The sequence below is a fragment of the Hydra vulgaris genome, chromosome 03 (genome assembly GCF_038396675.1).
Source record: "Hydra vulgaris chromosome 03, alternate assembly HydraT2T_AEP".
In the NCBI taxonomy this organism is placed as follows: domain Eukaryota; kingdom Metazoa; phylum Cnidaria; class Hydrozoa; order Anthoathecata; family Hydridae; genus Hydra; species Hydra vulgaris.
The window spans coordinates 16,328,079-16,354,387 of NC_088922.1; the positions used below are offsets into that span (position 1 = coordinate 16,328,079).

Genomic DNA, 26,309 nt, shown 5'->3' on the forward strand with positions numbered 1-26,309 from the left:
CAGGGTGATAAGACGCATTGTCTTCTATTTGCTCCTGTCAGAATAAATATAAGTAGAAACTCCTGCCAAGAAAGCCCGAAAAAAGTACAAAAAGTGCCCAAAGTTTTTTGAAAATGAAATCTAAGAGATGCAAATTTTATGGAAAACTTGTGAAAAATCAAGTTGCAGTTCATGGCTTCGTAAACCTTGTCTCCCAAGAAAATGTATAAAAGGCAAAGAATTATTTTGGACGAAAAGTTGCAGAAACTAGTTAATAAGTTTTTTATTTTTATTTCAAGCTCAAGCTTGTTTATGTTTAATTTATTTTTTTCTAGTTTTTTCTGTTTGTATCATTATGTGTATATTTTAACATTAAAAATAAATATATTGAATTTATCAATTTATCTATGTTTTTTCAAATAATTTGGAACTGTCCGCATTTAGGGAAAATTTTCCAAAAAGCGGACACTATTTAAAAAAATAAAATCTTATTTTCCATAGAAACTTGAAATTAAAAAAATTTTTACACTGCAGAATTGCTCTAATAAACAACTATATTCCAGAAAAAAAAATCCTACACGTTCTCAGTATTAAAAAAGTTATTTAGCTTTTGTGAAGAGTGTCCGGTTTGCGGTACTTTTACTCTATCTCTAAGTTTACAGTGAACCCCCCCCCCCCCCCCAAAAAAAAAAAAAAAATTAAAATTTTATATCGAAAAAAAAAATTATCAATTTTTTTTGAAATTTTTTATTTATTACTATAAGTTTTTTATAGCTGACGTGTTGTAGTTATAGTTTTATAATGTAAAAAAAATTTAGGAATAATATAACAACTATTCTTTAAAACGCATTGTTGCAACTAACTCCTGTTGCACCTAGCACCGGTCTCCCCTACATGGAATTATGATAATGTCTTATTATTACTAAAACTATTACTACTATTTAACCAATCGGATACAATTTATTCAAATAGAGACATCATTATAATGAAATTTCAAAGATATAACTCGTGGAGTGCCTCAAGGATCCAAACTAGAACCTTAAGTTTTCTAATTTACATTAAGAAAACTGAAGAACTTCATTCATTTACATTCACGTTTAAGTCAAACAAAATATCAAATAATATCGAAAAAGTAAATAGACTTCTCTTTGATAATATTAAAATTAAACGAACAAAATTTACATAAATTTTAGGCACATAAAATAAAAATCTCACGTGGACAAATTGCTTTAATAAATAATAATAATAATAAAATTTTTAGAAGTATAGAAATACTAAACAAATTGAAGTTTTGAAAAATTTAACTCAATTATAAAACTCGTTTTATAATTGAATGCCTCATTTGCTATGTTAATATTGCTTGGGTTTATAATTTCCTTTTTTATTGATGTTTATAATGTCCTTTGTTTTATGTATAAATGAAAATACTGCAACCCCCCGTTTCTTTTTTATAACTTATTAAAAAAAAAGCAAGCACCATTTAAAAAATTAAAATTTTTTTAGACAAACAACTAACGCACACTAAAATTTCGGTAAATCTTGCACCTAATTTTAAGGAGTTTTTCTATGAAATAAAATAGTTTCACAAATATGGAACTACAACAAACTTAAGAGAAAACTTAAATGATTTTATTTTTTGATAACATACTTTTATTTTTAGTTTATTTAAATTAGTTTTTAAAAAATGCATTCTGACTAATTCCATATAATATATATATTTAAATGTTTTATTCATTACGTTACTTACTTTTTACTTCTATATTAAAATAAATTACTAATTTAGGTATTCCTTTTTATTATATTATATTATTTTTATTATATTATAGTAATGAAACCACCAATGATTAAAAAAAGCTATAACAAAGCTACATAACTAACATACTCTGATACATAAAAATATTTATGTATTGGAGTAGCATTAGCTGTGCTATACTTTAATAATAGACAACTAATTGTTGAGAGGTTATTTGATGAGCTTGAAAAAACAGTGAGCTACAATTTACATAGTTTTTGTTTTAGAAATAAGTCTAATAGTATCTCTAAAGCGGAAAAACAGTGCTCAAGTATAGTGAAAAATTAGATGTCAAAAATTAGAAGCTATACAAAAAGGTTTTTGTAATCAAAAAGAAAATTTGAAAGGTGAAATTTATGGAATTGGGACGTTGTAAAAAATGTTTCTTATTTTTATTTTTAAATTAAGGTTTTCTCAAAATCATGATTTATAGCCTGGCAACAGTCTATGAAACAACATTTTGAGAAAAACTCTGAAGACCTTGAAGTCTTTTCATCAAGAACTGCTCGTGAAGAACCGGTGCGACTGAATAAAGGTGAATTATATAAATGCGAAATGGCATAAGAGCAAACTGACTCAAATCAGAAGGAGTTACAAAAACTGGCACAAGTGCGAACTGGCATAAGTGTGCTAAAAGAATTTGCAAACATTGGCATAGAGATCCCACTTATGCCAGTTTTTGTAACTGCTTTCGCACTTATGCTAATGTTTGCCTATTCTTTGGGCGCACATTTGCCAGTTTGCACTAATGGCCGTTTTTGCAATTGCTTTGCATTTTTAAAATTCTCACCCATTCAGCCGGAAGTAACTATACATTATTTATTTTAACTTATTTTCTTCAGCAATAATAATGTTAGAATATGTGTGCCGTCGTCAAACAATTGTTTAAGAAACATGGATATATTTTGTAGTTGTATTACATCTATTATATTACGTATGTCTTAAATTTCTTCAACTTTTACTATCGTAACTAGAATAACTAAAAAATGTTTTTTTATTGAAATCACAAGTAACTAAATACTTTTATCAACACCACAGGTAGCTAGATTTATTGACTATCGAAATCAATAATTAATTTTATATTTTTTTCAAAAGACATTTTTAATTTTATATTCTTTTAAATGTCCATTATTTTTTTTTGTTTTAGTTTACATTATTTACATGTCGTGATTTACATGTAGTATAAGCATATAAACTTGGAATCTGGAAGAAGATCATATCAATTTTGTTGCCAGAACCATAGAAAAACTACAATATAAATATAATATAAAATAATACAAGTAATTTATAACAGAACAATAATCCAAAACATTTGAAATAATAAATGGTTAAATAGTATCTCAAAAATATTTCAATCTATTATCCGTTGAAAAATGATATTCTTTAACTTTTTTTTAAAAACAGAAAAAGAGATAGATGAATCTAAATTAGGCTGGACAATTTTATTCCAGAGATAAGGTGCTTGAAAATTATTTAAAAGAACCCTTTTGTGAAACCTTGTTTCACAAAAGGGTTCTTTTAAATAATTTTTATTTCGCAAACTATATTTTTTCTTTACTTTAAAGGTAAATTGATCATTAAAAACATGTAATAAAGAGTTGTTCAAACAACAAAACGTAAAAAATAAAGTATTATGCAAGTTAAGTTCATAAACGTTTAATACCTTCATATCTTTGAATAAAGGTTTTGTATATGAAAAATGATTTAAAAAATATATTATTTGCATTGCATGTTTCTGATGGCGGTAAAGACATTGCAGCTTACTTTTACCTGTACTTCCCCAGGCAATATTTGCATAGTTTATATAGCTATAAATAAATGAGTAGTATAATTGTTTTAAATTATTGTTATTTAAATAACTTCTGGCCTTATAGAGGGTTCCAAAACCTTTTTGCAACTTTTGTTGTTATATAATCAATATGAGTTTTCCATGTCATATTTTTGTCAAGATAAATTTCTAGGAATTTTAAAACGGAATCTTTTTTTATTTCTACTTCATCAATATAAAGTTTAGGTAAATTATTAGGCAAAAAACGTTTTTTTGTTGAGGAGTGGAAAAGGATCCACTTTGTTTTGTCAATATTTAAGGTTAGTTTGTTGCATTTTAACCAATTAGAAACTTTTATAAGTTCTTTATTCATATTTAAAAAAAGTTTGTTAATGTCTTTGTTTGATAAAAATAAATTGGTATAACTTCATAAGGTTCGAGGCCTTATTTAGATCGTTGATATATACTAAAAAGAGTAGTGGACCAAGAATAGAACCTTGCGGAATACTACATTTTATTACAATTAATGTTTTATTTTGAAAATCAATAGGAAGCAATTTTTCTCCGTGGTAGACGAATTGCTTTCTATTTGACAAGTAGGTTTTGTACCATTTGATCAATTTACCGGTTATTCCGTGGAACTCAAGTTTTTTAAGTAAGATATCATGATTGACTGTATCAAAAGCCTTTAATAAATCGACAAAAATACCAAGTGTATATTGTGATTTAGCCAAAGAATTTGAGACTTCACGTGTAAACTGAATAATGGCTTGTTCAGTTGAACTATTTATTTTAAAGCCGAATTGATTTTTATATAGTAAATTATTTGTATCAGGTAGTATGTCTTTTTGAAGATAATTTTTTCTAATATATTTGAAAACGAAGGAAGGATAGAAATAGGGCGATAATTATTGAAGTTTGATTTTTCTCCGTCTTTATAAATTGGGGTAACTTTGGCAATTTTTAATAGGTCAGGGAAAACCCCTTGTTGTATAGATGTTTTGAAAACTTCTAATAGAATACTTTTCAAACTTTCATTGCAATCTATAATTATGTTCCTGTTTATTCCATCCGCACCAATTGCTTTGTTTCTTTTTAGAGATTTGACGGCTCTTTCAAACTCTTCAACTGATTAATCTAGGAATAAGTCATGGGGAGAAAGTAAATTGTTTGAAGTTGTCAAAAAATCATTAAAGGAAATATTTGTAGAAGGAATCCTATCCGCCAGCCTACTTCCGATATCAGTAAAGTATTTATTAAATTCTTCCGCTATTTCATTTGGTTCATATACACATACATTGTTTATTTTAACCATTTTCGGTAGAAAATTTTAACAGGTTTTCTGTTTCCCCGTTATTTCTTTCAAGATTTTCCATATTTGTTTTGAGTCATTTTTATATTTAGTAATTAGATTGGGTAATGGGTGATAATTTTTTTTCAGGTTTTTACGAATTTTTTTAAATAGAGTTTTAAAGTTTTTATATATGCGTAAATTAGCATGAGATCTTGTTTTTAAATATTTTATATACAATCTTTGTTTAATTTTTGAAGATTTTTCAAGACCCTTGGTAATCCAAGGACTATTTAAGGTTATTTCAAAAATGCGAAAATTTGCATCGTACACCGAGAAGAATGTATTAAAGAACTTACTATAGATTACATTTATGTCTTCATTAAAATTTAAATGCTTCCCGTTTAACAATGATAATTGATATTTAAACGTTTCTAAATTTTTTTTTGTAGAAAATACGTTTTCTTATAATTTGACTTTTATTAGTGTTAGGAGTTAAAATTCTGTTGATTATTGAAAAATGGGAAAGTGGTCTGATATATCTGATTTTCTAATGTCTTTTAGCATGTCATTGTTATATACTTCTGTTGTTAAAATATTGTCTATTAGGGTGGTTGAGTTTTCTGTTATCCGAGTAGGCCGGTTGATAAGCGGTATTGCTCCTGATACAAATATTTCATCATAAATTTTTTTTGTTTTCGCTATATCGTAAGCAATCCATATTTAAATCGCCAATTACTAAGTTTTTTTTCTTTTCTTTGTTACCATTATGAAATCCATTATATAGTCAAATTATGACATAGATATTTTTAACAAAATTAACCAATACATAGTTCAGGCTTTGTATGTCATATTAAGTTCCTTCTCGTCTTTTTGTACCACATGTATTTACAACCTCTAATAAAATTAAGTTTACAGCAAATTGCGTTCTACTTTGGCAAGTGGTTTTGTTGGCTCAAATAACCACGCTTTATATTTTAGGATCCTATCTAATAAAAATATAGAGGGTCTCTGATTCCTCATAATGTTAAATTGTGATATTTTTGCATAATAGAGAAAAAAAAAAAGAAAGAAGAGGGGATTACATAAAATAAAAGAGAGAAAAAAGGATTACATAAAGGCAATTATGCGTTCTAAATGAACGCAAGTAAATGAACAACAACAACAAAAAAAACAACATTTAAATTAACTAAAATAAAAGCATGTTTATAGTTAAAAAATTTTGTACAAGTTCACTACAAGTTCACAAATATTACATTTTTTTACAATTATACTTTTTACAATTTTAATTTCTCATAGGATAGTTAATATCGTATTTAATTGTGCTATTTTACATAATTTTACATAAATATTTAAACTTAAACAAATCTGATAACTTGTCAAATTCAAGGAAGCAAATTATACAATGCATAATTTTATTAAGTTTTTGCTTTTTTGTTATTATAAAATACTTGATTTTCTAAAATTTAAAAATAAAATATTTTAAATTTTACTGTACGGCCAAATGAGAGATATTTACAAACTAATAAAAAAATAATTACTAAAATATATACATTTATTATTCTTTTTTTGTTGCATGGAGTGCGTTTTTTAATTCCATTTCTTTTGTCTTTTTCTTCATTTGCAGAGTTTCTATTTTATCTAGGATCAAAAAAAATTTATTAAGATTAATTTTCATGTTATATTTGTTTATACAAAAGATATTTGTAAAATAATTTTTATTTATTGAGTATAAAGAGATAGAGAAAAATTAATCAGTGGAGGGGAGAGAGTGTGGTAAATTGAATTAAAATTGAAGAGAGGCAAAAAGTGGCAAAGTTTTTATATTGTTATTTTTATTTTATAAATAAATTGTATTGTGTACAGTTCTTCAAAAACTTTAATGTAAAAAAACAGCCAACACTGTGATACGACACCTTCTCAATCTTTTTTCATTATTTGGTGCACCATCATCTATGCATACAGATTGTGGAACACAGTTTGAAAGTATAAAACTTAAAGTATTCCTAGAAAGAAATGGTGTCATCAGAACTCGAACTACTCCATATCACCCACAAGACAACAGTCAATGTGAACGAATGATTGAAACAATACTTAAAGCTGTTAGTCTGGCTCTGAAAATATAGAGTCTGGGATGATAAATGTGAGGTAGCATTGCAAATGGCTCTATACTCTATTAGAGGACTTCTATGAACTGCTACTAATGAAACACCCCATCAGAAGATGATGAACTTTCAGCGTTCATCAATAATAGTTGCAGTTCTACCAAACTTCCTAACAGAGCGGCATTCCACAATTTTATACAGACGTCAGATATGATTAAAAGGGGATCTACTTGTTGACAGAATTCAACTATTAGAAACATTATCCCCGGACTTCGCACGTGTCAAACTTCAAAATGGAAAAATTGGTATGGTTTAACAAAAGATCTTGCCCCACTACAAGATATAAATCCATTAATAGAACCAGTCAAACAACAGACTGATGGCTCGAACAATTACAAAATTGTCTTAAGTAACAACATCCACAATTCTGGAAATAGAAAACAAGATGCATTAAATAACACCAACAAAGTAGCTTCAAATCCACAGCATTTGTTTGGGAATTCAATAAAGGATAGCATCTCTTATAACCAATCAACTACAACAATACCTAGCCAACCATCTAAACAAAAAGTTACTACTCTTGACACACAACCTAATATATCCACAAGAACAGGACATACTATTAAAAGGCCAAAGTATCTCGATGAATACTATCCTTAATAGAGTATTATCCAAGAGTAAGCCATTACACCTCGTACTAAAATTTTCTTAAAACAGAGAAGACTGTTATATTTTTATGAACTATGTATTATAAACTAAATAATTGATGTTACCCACATCTTAAAAATAATACGGTTAAAAGAACTTGAGTTATTTTAATTATAGTTTATTGATGTGCTATAAAATCTGTTTTGTAGATCTTGAATTGTGTTTGACTTATATTTGATAAAAGCCGAAAATATTTAATATAGACTTTTTTATTACGGTTTCACAACAATGAGTTTTAGAAAAGTATAATATAAAAGAATTTTAAATATTATTAGTTTAATTTATAATCTCTGAATTGTGTTGTTATTTATTATGTGTTACTTTATTATGTGGACAAAAATAGTTATATTTGTTCATTTAACATCAGGCTACAAACCTGTTAACATTAATTTAAATTAAACATTATTCAATGGGTGACAGGTAAAAATATTTAATCTAACACAAGTTGATGATAGCTACACGTCACCCCAATTGTCACCTCCAATATTATCCCACAAAGTCAACCCAAGATTACCTTACTCAAAACTTGCTTTATTTAGACCAAATGGGTGCATTTTGTCAGGTGTAAGTGTTACACATTCTATTTTTTATTTATTGATGAAGCGTATAAGGATCTACTTTCAAAAACTGTTTGCTCAGTAAAAAATAAAGAATACATGTTTGCACAGTGTTATGATTGTCCTGGTAAAGCACTGCTACCTCTTTTTATGAGATTTTAGAGAACATGAAGATTAGGGTTGGGAATACCGGGATCCTGGGATCCCGAAATTCCCCGGTTTTTAACAATCCCGGGATTAAGCATTTAATCCCGGGATTTTTTTTGAAATTGTTTTCAGTTGAAAATTTTTAAATTAAATTATTTTTTTCGTTCAATTGCATTAAAATTCGAACTTAACAATTTCGAAATTCTTGCAGTTATGTTTTTGAATAATTGGATTAAAGTTGTTATAACAATTGAAATTGGATTGCAATTACATTCTTAAAAATTTTTGGTGCTTAGTCGCATTTATTTAAGTTTCTGACAATTTTTATCTCGAATAGACGTTATCTGTTTGTGAATATTTTAAAGTACAAGTTTTAATAAAAAATAAAATTGCTGGTTTTTTGAACAGTAAATTTTCTAAAATTATAATGGCTTCGTACATGGAATATGACAAAAAAAGTAATTCTGTTGTTTGGAAACATTTCTTAAGAGGAGAAAAAGGGCAAACAGCAATGTGTAAGTCTACTGACTGCAAAAAATTTTAAAAATTGGAGGTGGTTCAACGAAAGGTCTCCATACGCACTTACTTTCTGTCTATAAAATTAACCTCACACCAACTACTATTTCAGTTAACACACGAGATGAACCACCAATAAAAAAAAAAAAAACGTTAACCAATTTTTTTCTGATATTGGAGCGAGAAGAAAAATCACTTCCTGCCACACTTGCACGATTAACAGCCATTGATGGGATTTCATTCAACGTGATATGCCGTTCTAGTGATATACGTGCAGGTCTTATAGCTACAGGATTCAAAAGTTTACCCACAACAGTCAACACTGTGCGTAAAATGGTTGTAGATTACAGCAAAAAAATAAGGAGTTTTTTTATTACTGAAATAGCTAGCAAAAAAAAACTGAATTCCGTGTAGGAGAAAGATTTTCTTTATCTTTTGATGAATGGACATCATTGCGTAACCGTTGCTACATGAATATTAATTTACATGCACGAAATTGTCAGTTCTGGAGCTTAGGCTTAATTCGTATAACGGGATCAATGTCTGCAGATAAGTGTATTGAGCTATTAGAACAAAAGCTTGCACAACATGGACTTGATTTGAGAAAAGATATTGTTGGTATTATGACTGACGGAGCAAGTGTGATGAAAAAAGTTGGGAGAATATTACCTGTAATTCAACAGTTATGTTTTGCCCATGGTGTGCAACTTGCCATTATTGAAGTACTATATCAAAAGCAGGATATAGAAAGAGAAATAGATCAGCAATTCGACGAAGATGAACAATCAGATATAGACGATGATTTTTCAGAGAGTAACTCTTGCGAGGATGATGATTTTTCTGACAACGATAAACTGGTTGATCTTGATGCAAGTCATAATTGGCATCGAGGAAATGAATTTGATGCTACTGAGGTAAATTGTGGTTCAGTGATCAAAAAGGTACGAAAAGTAATAGTAATGTTCAGACGATCACCAAAAAAACCCGATATCTTGCAGAAGTATGTTGTTTCATTAGTAGCTACATCATTAACAGCTAATGAGTCTGAATCAGAAGTTGAACTTTCTGTTTCAAATGAGGCACTACTCGAAATTGTTTCTGATTCTTCTGACTCTTCATCTGAATCTATTTCTTTTGCTCTTAAAAACAGCAAAAGAATCACAGACGAACTTAATAAAGCTATAAAAAAAACACATTTGCCCAGCATACCAACTCGATGTGAGACGTTATCGATGAAAATTCAAAAGGAAATGGTGCTGTTTGAAAATGGAGGAACACGTGGTGATTTTTTGCAAAGAGCGTATGATTTTTTAATGACTATTAAGCCTACCAGTGTGGAATCAGAACATGCTTTTTCTACGGCCGGACTTTTTGCAACAAAAACAAGAAGTCGTCTGGGGGATGAAACTTTGGATGTGCTCTGCTTCCTCAAAACGTATTTTAAGAATAATCAAAAATAATTGCATACGTATATTATATCTACAAAAACAACGTCTTTATAATTTAATAATTAAGTATGTATAATATTAACAAACCAAAGAACTTCCTTGAAATTTGTAAGTTTTTTCTAAACATACTTTAAATGTCTTATTAATTTCCTTAAAATTTTTCTAAAATAATATGTTAAAATCTTTCAAAAACAGGTATTTCAAAATCCCGGGATCCCGGGAATAGGTAAATGTAATCCCGAAATCCCGGGATTTTAAATATAGCACGGGATTACAAACCCTAATGAAAATGATGTTGAGATAAACTACAAGCAATGGCAAACTACAGATTGTGCAGCACTATTGGGTTTGACAGCAGATGTTTCAACATTTCTTGAACTACTGGTACCTTAGTTTAAAACGCTACAAGCTCATTCTTTAATTGTCTAATCTCAATCACAGTACCTACTAAAACAAAATATCAATCATAATAATTATTGGCAACTTCGCAGAAAATTAAGCTTTTGTAGACCAAGATGAAATATGCTATCACCGAAACACCCAAAAATGTTTTTTTTACATCTATTATGATATAATATAAGGATAAAGAGGATGTACTAATACATATTTCTTACTGTTTTATATCAGCCCACATTACACACAATGTAATCTGTGTGCACAAAATATTTTAACTAATCTTACCCATATTAAGAACAAAATTTCTTAATCTGTTCAAATTACATTTGTTCAATTATAATTGTGTAGGGCAGTAAAAAATTTAAAAGCTTTTACAATCTATGCCTTTTAGCATGAATTAAGATTTAAGACCCCACAAAGTAAATTGGGTCTTAAAGCCGAATGAAGCCTATTTTTCATGTCCTACGGAACATCATAATGAGATAGGATTTGCAGTACTGTAAAAAGGTTGACAGCACAAGAAAGTTTGAAACAACCAAACTTAAATTTATTTCTACTGTTTTATTCTCAACAACATTAAAAAATGATCTGTTTCATAAGTTTGTTGTAGCTCCAGTTGAAACTTGGTTTGAAAAAGCGGAAATAGAAGAAATACTTATAAATAAAAAAAAGTAAAATAGCAAATTGTGAACAACAAGTGTTGTCAAAATAACTAACGCATTTAATACCTTAAAAAACTTGTATATTTTTCAGTAACATTTTAAATTACAGTTAATCTATCATTATTGTATATGTAAATATTCTTTAGTAATTTTTTAAAAAAGTTATATATTTTTGAAACAATAGCTTTCAGGGCCTAATTTGGGCAGCATCCAAATACAGTCGAAACTATCGAAAATGATCAGGAACAGCCCCTGGCTTTATATGTTACTGTTATATTCCCAGTTAAATTTTTGGTGAATGTAAGATTATAACTAACTATAAATATTAAGAGCAAAAAAAAAATGTAATAAATTGAATTGAAATGAGGGCATTTTTTTTTTAATGTCATAAAAATCTGATCATATTAGGAAACCAGGTCAATTTTAAAATTTTGCATACAATGTTTTTTTTATAAATATGAATCATATGTCTAAAAAGAAAAAAACATGGTTCAATGGACTGGGTGATTTGATGTGGAGTTATTCAAGAAGACAAAGATCCAAGAAGACAAAAAGAGATATGGCTACAAAACTTACAAAAAGCAGAAATTCAATGAAAGATCCCAATAACAATTTAGCCAAAAAAATGGATAAAACTTCTACAAGAAAAGCTTCAATCAAAGTGCATTATAATTGATGATAAAACGTATTACTAACTAAACTGTTCAACACTCCCAGCCAAGCAATTTTATACAATTCTGAAAGGAACAAAATCTAACATTTTGCTACTAAAACCAAAAAATTTAGCATAAAAATTATAGTTGTATATGAAATGAAAGGAGAGCTGTGTTAGTGTGTAAGAACAGCAAAATATCAACAGAGATCGGTAAACTCCACTGAAGAATTTGGAGTGTGGCATCACAAAATTTTTATAAAAACCGTCATCTAAAAGCTTATACAAGGTGTCTGCACTGCAAGACAACCACTAATGAGTGCAACAAAAACTTATTAAGTGGTTATCAAAATATTCCGAAAATCGAATGGGTCATTATCATTCTGAATAGTCTTTACCTTTATTTAACTTTTTACACACCATTACATGAGAATTATAAGGTACTAAATTATTTGTTTTTTTCATGCAATAAAAATTTAATAATCAGAGTCATCAGTTTAACAATTTATATTAAAAAAAAAAAAAATATTTTCAAAAATTATGTAAACATTGAGTTATTTTTTATATCACACTTTTACCAAACTTAAATGTGAAACATAAGTAACATAAGTAACATAATAAGAACAATAACATAATAAAATTCCCTGTGGAACCTTTCCCATCTTCATGTTTCCTTGCTCTATAACTCTATTATTTTTTCTAGTAAATCCTAACTTAATAGTAGTTGCTTGCAGCCTTGCTGGGAGTGAATCAAAACAAAAAATATAATAATAAAATATCAGATAGAACCTATATAATTTTCATATGGCAATTTTTAACAAATTGTTACATTATTTTTTTCGCCTTTTGATATTTTATAAATACACCAAATTTAATTCAAAACTTTTTTTCAACCAGAGTTATTTTATAAATAAATTTTAGATACTTCTCTTTGTGCATGTATATGTATTATGTACAACATATATACTTAAATTTTATATATTATGTTTTTAAAAGTAAAACAATAATATCATGAATAATTAAAACTTTTAAAAATTTTTAAGTTTTAAAGTTTACCTTTTGTTGTCTCTATTAATTTTTGTAGTCTCGCAACATTTAACATTGTAGCTTCTTGCTTTTCATTCATCAGTCTACAATCATTTTCTAAATATCGAAGATGGTCCTCATTATTTGCATTGCTTTTAAATAATTGCTCACTTGATTTTTCAAGCGAAATCAATTTTAAAGTTTTGTTTTCAGCTTCCTGTTCTAAATCTGCTCCTGTCTGTTCCAAACAAGTTTGTTTTTTAATAAGTAAGTTATACTCTGAATTGAGCTCAGCTAGTCTTTGTTTAGCTTCTTCATAGCGCAAAATGTTTTCTTCATATTTATTTTTAGCAGTACACAACTTATACTCTAACTTTATAATCTTATTGTCTGATTCTAATTCTTTCTCTTCTAATACTCTTCTGTGCAATTCACTTTGATCAATTTGAATTTCAATGGCTTTCAACTTATCAGCTACTTCACAGCGCTGTTGGTCCACGCTAATAATTTTCATTTCACTATTTTCTAGTTTTTTCATCAAAGATTCTTTTTCGTTGAGGATATTTTCAAGATGTCTTTTAGATGATCGAAGTGCTGATTCAAATAACTTGATCCTGTCTTCTGAATACTGTGATTGCTCTATCATATCAAGAATTGCTTCTTTAACTGCCTGCATCTTCTATGCTGATTTAATTCTTAAATCTTTTTTTTTTCATAAGTAAAAAATAGCAATGATTAAAAAATAGTCAAGACAAATAAAAAATTTTACAATAAAAATATAAGTACTTCTAATAATGAAAAATTGATAAAATACAGTTAAATATATGAATACATTTGTTCACTTTTTAACATTTTGAGAAAAATAAAGTTATGCAATATATATTCATCTCTTAATAAAAAAATATATATCTACTGTAGCGTTGTATAGATAAGCACATGCTTATTAGTTTTGAAAATCTTTATAGCATATGGTATTTTCAAAACAAACGAAGAATGAAAAAAAAAAAAGATTGCTACTACATAGCCATGGTGTCAGACATGTTATCTAAAAATGCATTTCTTTGCATATTTAGTCTAACATAAAATGCCATTAATGATGTCATACTGAAATAGGGAGTGGAGTTTCAGTATATACATTGATTGAAGGTTTAGGTTTAAACAAATAGAGAATAGCTGTTTTTCCATAATGGTACAATAATCAAAATAATATTAAAAAATTTCTCTGTTTTTATGAAAACTCTTTGTATTCAATACGAAGTTTCATAAAATTTTACTGTTACAAATGTCCAGAAATTTCTAAAATTTTTTAGAAATATGTAAAGGTTTCAAGGAACTTTTAGAAGTTTAAAAATACTCAGACTTTCAAATAATAATCACACAAGTGACTGAAACTAACATTCTGTTATGTTATGGCTAAGTAAGAGAATAATGAATTATAGTTTATGAGAAATTATCATTCGGTTTAGACGGCATCAAGAGGCTATTTGCACCTAGAGATTCATTTTGCTATGGATGGGGATAAATTATAGACAAGAGTGTTAAAGTATTCCGCAAAAGCATGCCACAATAATGCACTAAATACGAATTTTTGTTTGCCTATCGAAGATCAAGATAAATCATGGGCTCTATATGTAACATCCAAAAATTTCAAGAAATCTATCAAAGAAAAAAGAACATTTTAGATTTGCTACAGAATCGCTAGATTACACTACCTTATGTTGTATATCTTCAATGATTTTGAATTTAAGGAATTGCATCACAACAAAAATGAAATTGTATATCAAATCAGGCCTTATCAAAAAACTTTTTAATATTCTTGACAAGAAGTTGCCAGCTTTCAAATAGGTCCGAAATTCTTTTCCGAAGATGTTTAAAGCAAAAGTCATAGCTGGTATCTTCATAGAACAGCAAATCAAAAAAATAAAAAGTGATGAGCTTGCAAAGTTGCTAAATAGGATGGAAAAATAGCTTGGAACAGCTTTATTCAGTTGTTTATGAGTTACAAGTAATCAAAAGGCTCAAAACTGTGCAGTTGATATAAACTACATAAAAATTGTTGAACAAAAATTGTGTTAAAAAGGGTTATTATCATAATTGGGTACTCTTGCATACTTAATAAATGAGAGTGGAAGTTTATTAATTTTTATAAAACTTTATTAAATTTTATAAATTTTCATAATATTAATTTTTCCCACCCTAAGCTTATTAAGACTATTTATTAATTTTTACTTATTTCTGATTAGTTGATTTTAACAATTTTTGTTATCAATGAAAAAATTAAAAAATACAAATATCAGTTACTAATAAAAATAAAATCTTTTAATGTCATCAAGCTTTAAAAATTGTCAACCTATAAAAAAATCTTCCTTATCTCAAAAACTTTTGATTTATTTCTCACCATAATAAAAAATTATATCAACATATTAAATCCTATAGAATCCATATAGAATCCTATATATGATAAAATAGATGATTTATTAGATCCGGACTAAAATTCCCACCAAACTTTTATTTCCACATCCCCATTTATTAAACATGCAAGAGTATATATATATATATATATATATATATATATATATATATATATATATATATATATATATATATATATATATATATATATATATATATATATATATATATATATATATAGTGGAAGCTTATAAGGTGCTCAGACTCTTGTTTTATATGTGAGATTTTTTTTTTTTTAATTTAAAAAAAGTTTAAGGGTGGCACACGACCCCAAAGTCCTTTTTTTTTTAACCCTTTAACATTATTAAATTAAATTTTTTTTTCTCTGTATTTATTCTCACAATGACTAATATTAAAAAAAATTAGACAGTCTTTCTGTATATTTTTTTTCTTAACACTTAAAAAATTACAGAAAAAGTAATAAAATAGACCAAAAAAAATATATATTATCCTTTTTCAACAGGTTTTTTTAATTACAAAATCCACTTTAATTAGTCAAATTATAAATTAGTTATTAAAATACGCTATATTATTTTGAATATCAAACTTAATGAAGTATCCAAAGTAAGGTAGATCAGCTCTCCCCTATAAATATACCTTTCTTTCAAATTGCAAGATGTGAGAAAAACAAAGTTAACACAATATGAGACTTTTAAATTATTAACAAACTATTATTTAAAAATACTATTAGTTTTTTTTTATGCTAAATCTATTTTCTTTTCCTCTACTTCTTTCGTAAAAATGGTTAAACAAGAACAAATTCTGTTTATTCTTCTCTTCAGCTGTTTTTCCAATCAGTTCTTTAACTAGTGTAATTAATTGAGTCAAAGAACTAATTGACTAATAAGAACACAATGACTAATATTAAAAAAAAATGACCACATCGTGGAATTAAACAGTAATTTCAAACTCAAGATAAAAATAGTTGAACTTTTAGAACTGTGAAGGGATCTCTCTCTTTCCATGTCTTATCTTATCAAAGACAAACCAAGATTGCTCAGTTACTATAGCACTAAGAGATAGAGATTGATCTTGTGCAAAATCTAGAGAGTAAAGAAGTTTAACATTACATTTAAGTGGATATACTTAAGGTTTTACATGAAGTGTACTGTACAATGCTTTGGCAATATCTTCTCTGTTTGGGAAATGTTCATCTGCTAAAACAAGCACAACTAAGTTAGGATCCAGATACTACCTGTGCCTGCCTAATGATTTTATTGCTGAAGTAGCTGCATGAAGATTTATATCTATGAACCTATTTATCTGCCACAACATTTTCATGTCCTACAAAATATTTTAACAAAATTAAATTAATTCATCAATCAAACAATTAACTAATCTTTTTTAATCTGTTTTCTCATTTCTTCTAATTATTTTAAAAATGATATGGAGCAGCAGTTGCAGATATTGCTCTAAGGAACCACTGATAGTAAGATATGCCTAAAAACATAGCCATATCTCTTTTATATTTTCCTCTGATAAGTTTGGAGTGATTTCCAACAGTAAATATATTTTAAGGTAATACAATGCTTTTGCCATAATTCTTGCATGATGAAATTCACCAGAAATACGAAATTTGAACTTCTCTTTTTGAGAAACAGCCTTTAATGGTTTCAGGTGTTTAAAGAGCTGATTGTCTGGACCAGACATTTTACTACTAAGAGAAATTTTGTTAAAGCGGATAATATTTCTTTCTAAAACAAGATGTCTACAGGCGAGGAAAAGTAGATGGCTGCCCAAGCTTATGCGCCATTTTTGTTATTACTCTGTGGGGCTTTCCAGTGTTGGAAGCAGTAGTATCAAAACATATACACTGTATATGATAACTGAGGTCAAAAGATTCAATCACATTGAAAACTGCTTTGAACTGCATTTTCATAGCACCTGACTCAATATGAGAAATGCAAAGTCGCTTTTCCCAATCACCTTTACATACAGCAAATCTTTCTCTTGTGGCTGAAACATGATATTATTCAGATAAAACAAAATATTGAGATAGCTATAACACTGCTTATGAGTTATTTCTCCTCCTGAGATTATTATACAGTGGTGTGCTGGTTGACAAAAAGTCCTTCTACTACATCAGTTATCACTGTATTGTGTAACAACATTTTACAGTCAAACTAATATTAATTTTAGGAAAAAAGTTGGAACTTTAATAATCAAATATAAAAAGCTGAAATCCGTACACTTTAGAAATACTTTACACTTTAGGAAAACTGTACACTATAGAAATACTTTAGGCGGTATTATACTTTGTTTTTATCCTTTTAGTGTCAATCTGATTTTAAGGGATTGCAGCTTTTTATATTTGATTATTAAAGTTTCAACTTCTTTCCTAAAATTAATATAAATTAGACAGTAAAACGCATTGTTTACTACGAGTTCTGTGTTGTTCAAGTTCCCAGGGAGCCTTCAGCTTAGATATAATGCAGCAGTTCTCTTCCACTTCTGGACAATTTGGTGTAAATGTACAACCTTTGTTTGAACAACAAACTAAGTTTTTAAGAAAAACGGATGGTTTAGACTACTCTCGTAGGTAAAGATAAGTTAAAAACTGAATAGATGATAGCGTCTTCCTAGTTTATTTTTTTTACTAAGAATATTTCTTTACCTCTATTTCTTATTTTACTAAGAATTTTTGACATGACTTTTTATTTCATTTAAATAAACTTTAAAAACATAAATTTAAACTATTTTTTTTAATTCTAAAAACAAACTTCATTGAGTATCATGCAAGAACCATTTTAGCCATGTTTAAGCTTTGGTTAAATCTTATTAAAACAGGAGATGTTTGAAATTAAGGATGTTTAATACATTAGTACTATGAAATCACACTGCTGTCATAGAAGCAGTTTTATGTACAGAAATAATGAAAATCTTCATTAAATTAAAAAAAAAATCAGTCTTGAGTCTTTTTTAATGACTTTTTTTATTAAATATAAATGATATATATAAAAAGAGTGTCTTACATTTTTTATATGTTATAGGGTATTTTTTATGTTATAGGGTAGCCCACATGGGTCAAAAATAACGAAAAAGGGTAAAAAATAAAAAGTACGTGGTTCTGTGCCATCTTTAAACTTTTTTTAAATTCAAAAAGAAAAAAAATCTTATATATAAAACAAGGGTCTGTGCACCTTATAAGCTTACATTCTATATAAATATATTCTTGCTCTTTAAAACAACAAAATTTAAATTAAAAATCTTTATTTTATTAAAACTTTTCTCATTTTATTAAAAACTTAGAAAAAACAACCTTCAAATTGGTGTGAATATAAATGTATTTTTATGAATAATAAATACAATGCAATATTAAATTGTAAGCATGTAGCTATTAAGGACACGAGCATAGCTACACACCTGCTTTAAAATTGTTCAATTTATATAGGAAATATAAATTGTTCAATTTATATTTCCACCTCTGTAGAAAGCTACATTTTTATCTGTTTCTTGAACTTTAACTTCATACAGAAGTTGCGGCTCCTCCATAACCAATTTAAGACTATTCCAGATAAACACAACAAGATTTTCTGCAGTTGTTACTTTATTCTTAAACCAAGGCACATCCATATCAAGATTTTTGTGATCAAGAGCATCAACTACACATACTTTCATATAATCCCTTAATGTGGTTAGATTTATAACCATTCCTGTTTCTTCTTTTATTGGTCCATAAAGAGTAACCTAAAATGAGTAGTATGTTTTGAGAACTTTCGTCACAAAATTCACTAAAAACTTAAGTTATATAAGCACAAACGTAAGTCTCCAATGACAAGTTTAATTTCTAATGATTGAATAAAGAATGTCTGTGAAAATAGAAATGATCACTATTAATGCAGGTAACAGCCTTATTTATAAAAGATATGGTTGATATAACTCACTTATGACAAATTTTGTGAAACCATTAATTTCACAAATTCTCAACACAAGACGTCATTATATAATGCAATTATATCACACCAATATGATATTATGGAGACAATTGCATTTTACAAATGCTCACATCTAATAAACAATAAACATTAATACTGTTATTGTTTGTAAAAAATGAAGCATATGTTTTGTTATTTACTATACATTTTTTAAATTATGATCATAATATAGAGGTAACCTATGACTGTTCTGTATGTGATGTCAATATTTATAAAAAACTTTTTCAAAATTTAATTCATTTATATGAAAATGCAGGAGTTGAAAAAAAAATGTTATGTCGACTAAAATAACTTTATAGAACATTATATTTATCAGAACTAGAGAAGTGACGCGTTTTTTTGGTTCTTGTTTTTTTGGTATTTTTGGTCGTTTTTTTTGGAAAAAAAACACAGGGGTCCGTTTTTTTGGTTTTTTGGGAAATATTCAAAAACTCATATACTCATTATGCTACTAAATTTAATTTTAATGACAATATCTTAGTTCATATTTTAACTTCTGATTTTAATAGGACAAATAATTCTGAAATTATTTTTATTTTGGTATGCTTGAAGGTTAACATGGTTGAAGCAGTCCTGTATAAAAACTTCTTAGATAATTTTATCTTCCTTATTATATTTAATTAGATTTAATACTTGATATATATATACATAAATATATATATTTATTAAATATCTACATATATTTACACACACACACACACACACACACACACACACACACACACACACACACACACACACACACACACACACACACACACACACACACACACACATATATATATATATATGTATATATATATATATATATATATATATATATATATATATATATATATATATATATATATATATATATATATATATATATATATATTCTATAGATTGTTGCATTTGGGAGTACGGAAGTAAAAAAATGATTCTTATGCCAACAAATACGTCACTTTTAATTACTTTTGACTTTCGTCTTACATTTGCATGTTGTCAGAAAGTAAAAACCATTAATTTAATTACAAATTATTCATTTTTTAAAAAACCTGCAAAAATGCAAATTTAATTGACCAGAATGTTTTTAAAAACATTCTGAATGTTTTTAAAACAATCTGAATGTTTTTAATAACATAAACAATGTTTTTATTTTTATTTTTTTTAATAAAATGTTTTTATTTTTATCTTTTTTACTGTAAATCATGCACGGAGTGTTGCTACATCTACTATCTTATAGCCTGACTCGCAACAAAGTGCTGCTACATCGACTGACAAACAGCCTGACTCGCAAGGGAATGCTTCTACATCCACTGAGGATTTAGTTGGGGCAGGCAGTCTATCAATTAACAAAAAAAATTCCGGTCTTGCATTTTAATTTTTACTGTTTGTCAACAAAACTTTCTGACAAGCAGTTAGGAGTTATATATATATATATATATATATATATATATATATATATATATATATATATATATATATATATATATATATATATATATATATATATATATATATATAAATTAGTAAAAAACACTTATCTAAATTTTTCTTCTACTTGAAGTTTCACCATTGCTGGATTATCAGAAACTCTTCCTGATGATCCAGCAATGGTGAAACTTTAAGTTGAAGACAAAGTTAGATAAGTGTTTTTTACTAATTTATTATTGCTCTGTTCTTTAAGAACGTTGAGCACTCTATTTGTAAAATACACTAACATAATTTACACACACACACACACACACACACACACACACACACACACACACACACACACACACACACACACACACACACACACACATATATATATATGTATGTATGTATTTATTCTGATTCATTCCCAACAAGGCTGCAATAAACCACTATTAAATTGAGAGTTACTCAATGAAATGGTTGACAGAAGACTTAAGGTTGTACAAATCAAGAAAACATGAGGATGAAAGAGTGTTCCAAAGGGTTAAAATGTGATTAAAAGAACTAGACAAATGAAAGTTTCAAGAGCATGCAGGGATAGATACAGTAAATGAATGAGACTTAGCTGAATGACAAGTCAAGTGAGAATGAGTTTTTGCTGATGGAACTAGAGATGATAAGTCCTTTGAGCAGCAACCATAATAGAGTTTGAAAAAAAGAAAAAGAGATGCAACTTTACGACTATGGGAAAGAGGCTCAAGCTTAGCAGATAGAGCGGTTACAACTATGTTTACAATGTATTTTTGGACCTTGTCTAGAAGAAAAAGAGCATCACTAGAAGAACAGCCCAAATATGAGAACAGTAATCCATACAGAGACAATTAAGAGATTTGTACAGGTAGAGAATGGAATCAGAGGTAAGAAAATGACGATAATGATAAAGGGATGCTAATTTAGCAATTGATGATATATTTTGTTTACATGAAAGATCAGTATTAAATGATAATCCAAGAAGATGTAAAAACTCAGTAAGAGGGTTACTATTTAATAATATTGAAATGGCGTGGTAGTTGTTTGCAGTAAATAGCTGAGTTTTTTTGGAGTTAAAATTTATAAGCTAAGATTTGTGAGCCCCAATCTGTTACAGAAGTGAGATCAGATTCAAGATCAGCTGCCTGTTCTAAGCTATTAAAAAGAAAAAGACTTTTTGTCAAGACAGGAGTAAAAAGTTGAATTATCAGCAAAAAGAGCTACTTTAAATGTAAGGTTGTCAAGAAGATCATTAATGTAGACAAGAAATAAAACAAGACTAAGAATAGAACCTTGGGGTACCCCAGAAGTTACTGGAAATAGATAAGACTGTTGGCCATTGAGGATGAATAAATAAATCAGTTAGAAAGAAATGTTTTGACAATCTCAAAAACTTTCCCAGATACTTAATATGAAACATCATGGGGAAAACCAGTATGCCAAACTATGTTAAAAGCTTTATATATATATATATATATATATATATATATATATATATATATATATATATATATATATATATATATATATATATATATATATATATATATATATATATATATATATATATATATATATATATATATATATAACTCTTTCCCCTCTCCTTCTTTTAGATAAAAATCAGAACTCAGTTATTTTTATGTGCTGTGGTTATGTCATTTATCATTATGTCATTGTGGTTATTACATGATTTTTTTATCTGGAAAATGTCCAGATAAAAAATCATGTAATAAAAAAAAAAAAATCCAGTTAAAAAATAAATTATAAATAAATCAATCATAAATCATCAGATGAAGGTGGTCTGGGAAACTACGTAAATAGAAATTCTAAATTTTCCTTAAAATTAAATTCAGTATAGGATTTTTTTTTATAAGGGCTACTAGCAAAATATTTTTTTGGACAAATATAACAAACAATGTAAGACTAAATTACTACACATTATACAAATGCTCAAATAAGTAAACAATCTCAATAGATTCTGATATTAAATTTGCATGGTATTATGTACTAATATATTTATATTATCAAAATTAAAATGGTAACTTTCGTACTGGATAAGAATAGTTTATGAGAGTTACAATCACAATCATGAGAGTTACAATCACAATTGTTAGAATAATGAGAGTTACAATCACAATTGTTAGAATAACATGACAAATTAACATTTCCATACAGTATGAATAGATATATAACTAACTTAAAGCTAATTTAATTTTTTATTAAAAATTTATTTTAAATTGGTGTTTATACACCTAATTGTGCTTTTAACGGTTATTTACTAAAAATATAGTAGAATAAAGGAAAACTATTCAAAATTTATGCTAAATAAAAGCTGAAAAATTGTTAAAATAAGCAAAACAACACCAATATAACCAAAAAAAAACCCCAAAACACGTTTTTTTGACCCAAAAGGAAAAAAACGCGTTTTTTTGCAATTCTAATCAGATCCATTAAGTTTTAGAACATATTTTCATGTTTTATAAAGTCTAAAAACATTTTTATTTGGTGCCTAAAATTTGAAATATATTATAAACTAGACAAAATTTAGATTAAATGGTAGTAGTATTGAATTTAAAGATTTAAAAAATTATTAACTTTGAACTTTGTATTATATTAATTCTTTAATTATATAATAATTAATGAACATAGTTTTAAAATACATATTGCTAATGAATTTTTTTATCTCTAATAACAATATTTTGTTGAGAAGCAGAAATAATCACTTAAAAAAATAACGTATTGTTTGAACAGTTTAAGCGATTACCTTAACCTTATAATTGTGGCCGTGGCCATTTTTATTATTACATTTCCCATAAACTTTAAGATTTTCTTCTTCCGAAAGTAAGTTACTATGCAGACGATGTGAACAACTTACAAATTCTGCTCGAGTTAAATAAACATATGGCTGGTCCGTATTTAACATGGGTTTTTCCATATCTAATAGTATATTGAAATGCAAATGTTGCAATTAATAAATAGAATAAAGCCGTCAAATACTTTATAGCTAACTAAAATAACTTTGATTTTAAATTCAAAATAATCTTAGTATGAATAGGTGACTAATTTCCGTTTTTACGTAGGAGAGCGCAGAACTAAATTTTCATTGCGTTCTTCTACAAAAAGAAACCCGGGAATGGCAATCCTAATGTATGCTAATATATATGTTATGCCCAAATCATTTCTGTGTAAACATAGGTAAAGTAAAACAATAAAGTTAAGTAATTCAAGAACTTCAAGTAAATCAAGAACTTCATTCCACGCGTGTCTCGAAGACACGCCTAGATTGTCTGCAATGTCGTTGAACGTATCCAAATAGTAAAAAAAGTTTTTCAACTTGAATATAACAAGAATTAAACTATGCACGGTTAATTATTTGAAACGGTTGGAAAGAAATTAAATTAAACCGGAAAACATATGAATGTTTATCAAACAGTTTTATGTAACACCGTATGACTGTTTATGAAATTGACGTTAGTCTAAAGATCATTTGAAAAACAATTCAAATATTTAGATGGAGGTTAAACTAAATTTTGCCTCAATTAACTTAATAAGAATCTCGAATACCTTTTTTTATTTTGTTAAAGAGGACTTTTTTTAATAAAATACTTTTTTAATTAAACAAAAAAAAAAAATGATTATTTATACAAGTTTCAAATTTTCGTTTTACATACACCTTGACTAAATTTTTAGTCAAATTTTATTATTTAACTATGATCAGGAAACAATGATAATTAGTAACAACAAGTTACATTTAAATATGTCAATGTTAACCCTCAAATTTATTCTACAGAACTGTGCATTATTTTAGTAACTTACATTTTGAATTATTTATTAATTGGAAAAAAAGCTTTAAAGATGAAAACTTTAACTCGGACTTTAACTCGGACTTTAACTCCGGCTTTCCTTTTCATATACTCCCTTCTCAGTCATAAACTTAAAGATTAGATATTGGGCGTTTCCAAAAAATCACGCACAGAAAATCGTATATGTTTTGTTTATTATTTTCATAAAAATAAAACTGGCGATCTCCAATTTACTCTCATTTAATTCTAATCTTTATAAATATTTTGTAAACAAAAAATGGTACACATTAGCGATGTTATCAAAAAGTAAATTAAGTTTGAAGCGAAATCACGCACGGAACAGATAATCGCAAGATTTATTCCAAATGAATAAACTTAATTGCCTCAGAAAATATAAGTTTCAGCAATATCGGGATTGCATTATGTATCATAGAGTTACAGCAGTTTAAATTAGGGTAATGTACCGGAGTTGTTGAAAAAATTTCGGCCGGAACGAGATTTATATTTATGTAGTTTTTTACCTTTAAGATTGAAAGTGAAAGCCTGCACCATATATATTTGTAGTAGCACTCCTTTGTAGCAGCAGGCTATCTTATAGCCTGGGTGCTACAAAGGAGTACTACTCCTTTGTAGCACCCAGGCTATATAATGGGTGTAGTAGCACTCCTTTGTAGCAGCAGGCTATAAGATAGCCTGCTGCTACAAAGGAGTGCTACTACACCCATTATCTCATAGCGCTCTGCTACAACCCAGAGGGCATTTGATTTTAAAAGTTACGTTCTAAATGTTATTTTAAAATGTCTTTTAAACGTCTTCTAAACATTCTTACGTAAAGTACGTTTAAAAGACGTTTAAAAAACATTTAAAAGACATTTAGAACGTAACTTTGAAAAACAAATGCCCGTAGGAAAGGGAGTGTTGCTATCTTATAGCCTGCTTCTACTAAGAAGTGCAGCTACATTGACTGAGGATTTTTGGCATAGGGCAGCAATTTTTTTCTTTTATTATTTCAATTAAAATTTCTATTGTTTAAAAACACTCCACTCGCGAGAGTGCAACAAGCGAAAAAATAAAACTATTTTAGAGCGCTAAACTGTAGCTTTACCTAAAAATACATTGTATTTGTTAAGAATTTTTTATTTTTTACCGAGATGTACCCTTAATTCTTGATTGCCCTGTAGGACAATGATTTTTTGATTTAATTTAGACAGTCTGCGTCATCATCTTAAATAAATAAAATAAAAAAATATGTTCGGCATTCCAGCCTGAAATATTATAATTCCGGCCGAAACCGGAATAACCTAAAAGTCACAAATTTCAGTCGGAATTCCGGTACATCCCTAGTTTAAATGCAGTTCATGATTGATTAGGCACGGAAGTTGCAAACTTGTCGATTTCATTAAGAGCTGTAAGTCTTTGGCCTTGGTCTTTGCAAAAAACCAAGGCTTTAGTCTTGGCCTTTAAACTGCTTGCCTTGGCTATGGTGTTGGCCTTAAACATTTTGGTCTTGGCCTTGGTCTTGATTGTTTTGACCTTTCTCATCACCTTTTCTTTATGAATTCAGATCATCTTTGTGTTTGCATTCTAAAAATTTTAATACAGTTTTTTTGTTAAATTG

The 26,309-nt window shown here is 27.8% G+C and overlaps 2 protein-coding genes across 2 annotated transcripts; both read right to left on the reverse strand.

Annotated features, from left to right (window-relative positions):
• Positions 1 to 6,012: 6,012 nt before the first annotated feature.
• On the reverse strand, positions 6,013 to 13,787 carry LOC105850868 (tropomyosin beta chain). The gene is made up of 2 exons (XM_065792481.1): positions 13,078 to 13,787; positions 6,013 to 6,471 (listed from the first exon to the last, which is right to left on the reverse strand). The coding sequence occupies exons 1-2, from the start codon at positions 13,721 to 13,723 to the stop codon at positions 6,389 to 6,391; spliced, it is 729 nt and encodes a 242-aa protein (XP_065648553.1). The 5' UTR covers positions 13,724 to 13,787; the 3' UTR covers positions 6,013 to 6,388.
• A 4,998-nt stretch (positions 13,788 to 18,785) lies between these two features.
• LOC100206243 (6-pyruvoyl tetrahydrobiopterin synthase) lies at positions 18,786 to 23,946 on the reverse strand. Its single transcript, XM_065792482.1, has 2 exons — positions 23,653 to 23,946; positions 18,786 to 19,206 (listed from the first exon to the last, which is right to left on the reverse strand). The coding sequence occupies exons 1-2, from the start codon at positions 23,821 to 23,823 to the stop codon at positions 18,925 to 18,927; spliced, it is 453 nt and encodes a 150-aa protein (XP_065648554.1). The 5' UTR covers positions 23,824 to 23,946; the 3' UTR covers positions 18,786 to 18,924.
• Positions 23,947 to 26,309: the final 2,363 nt, after the last annotated feature.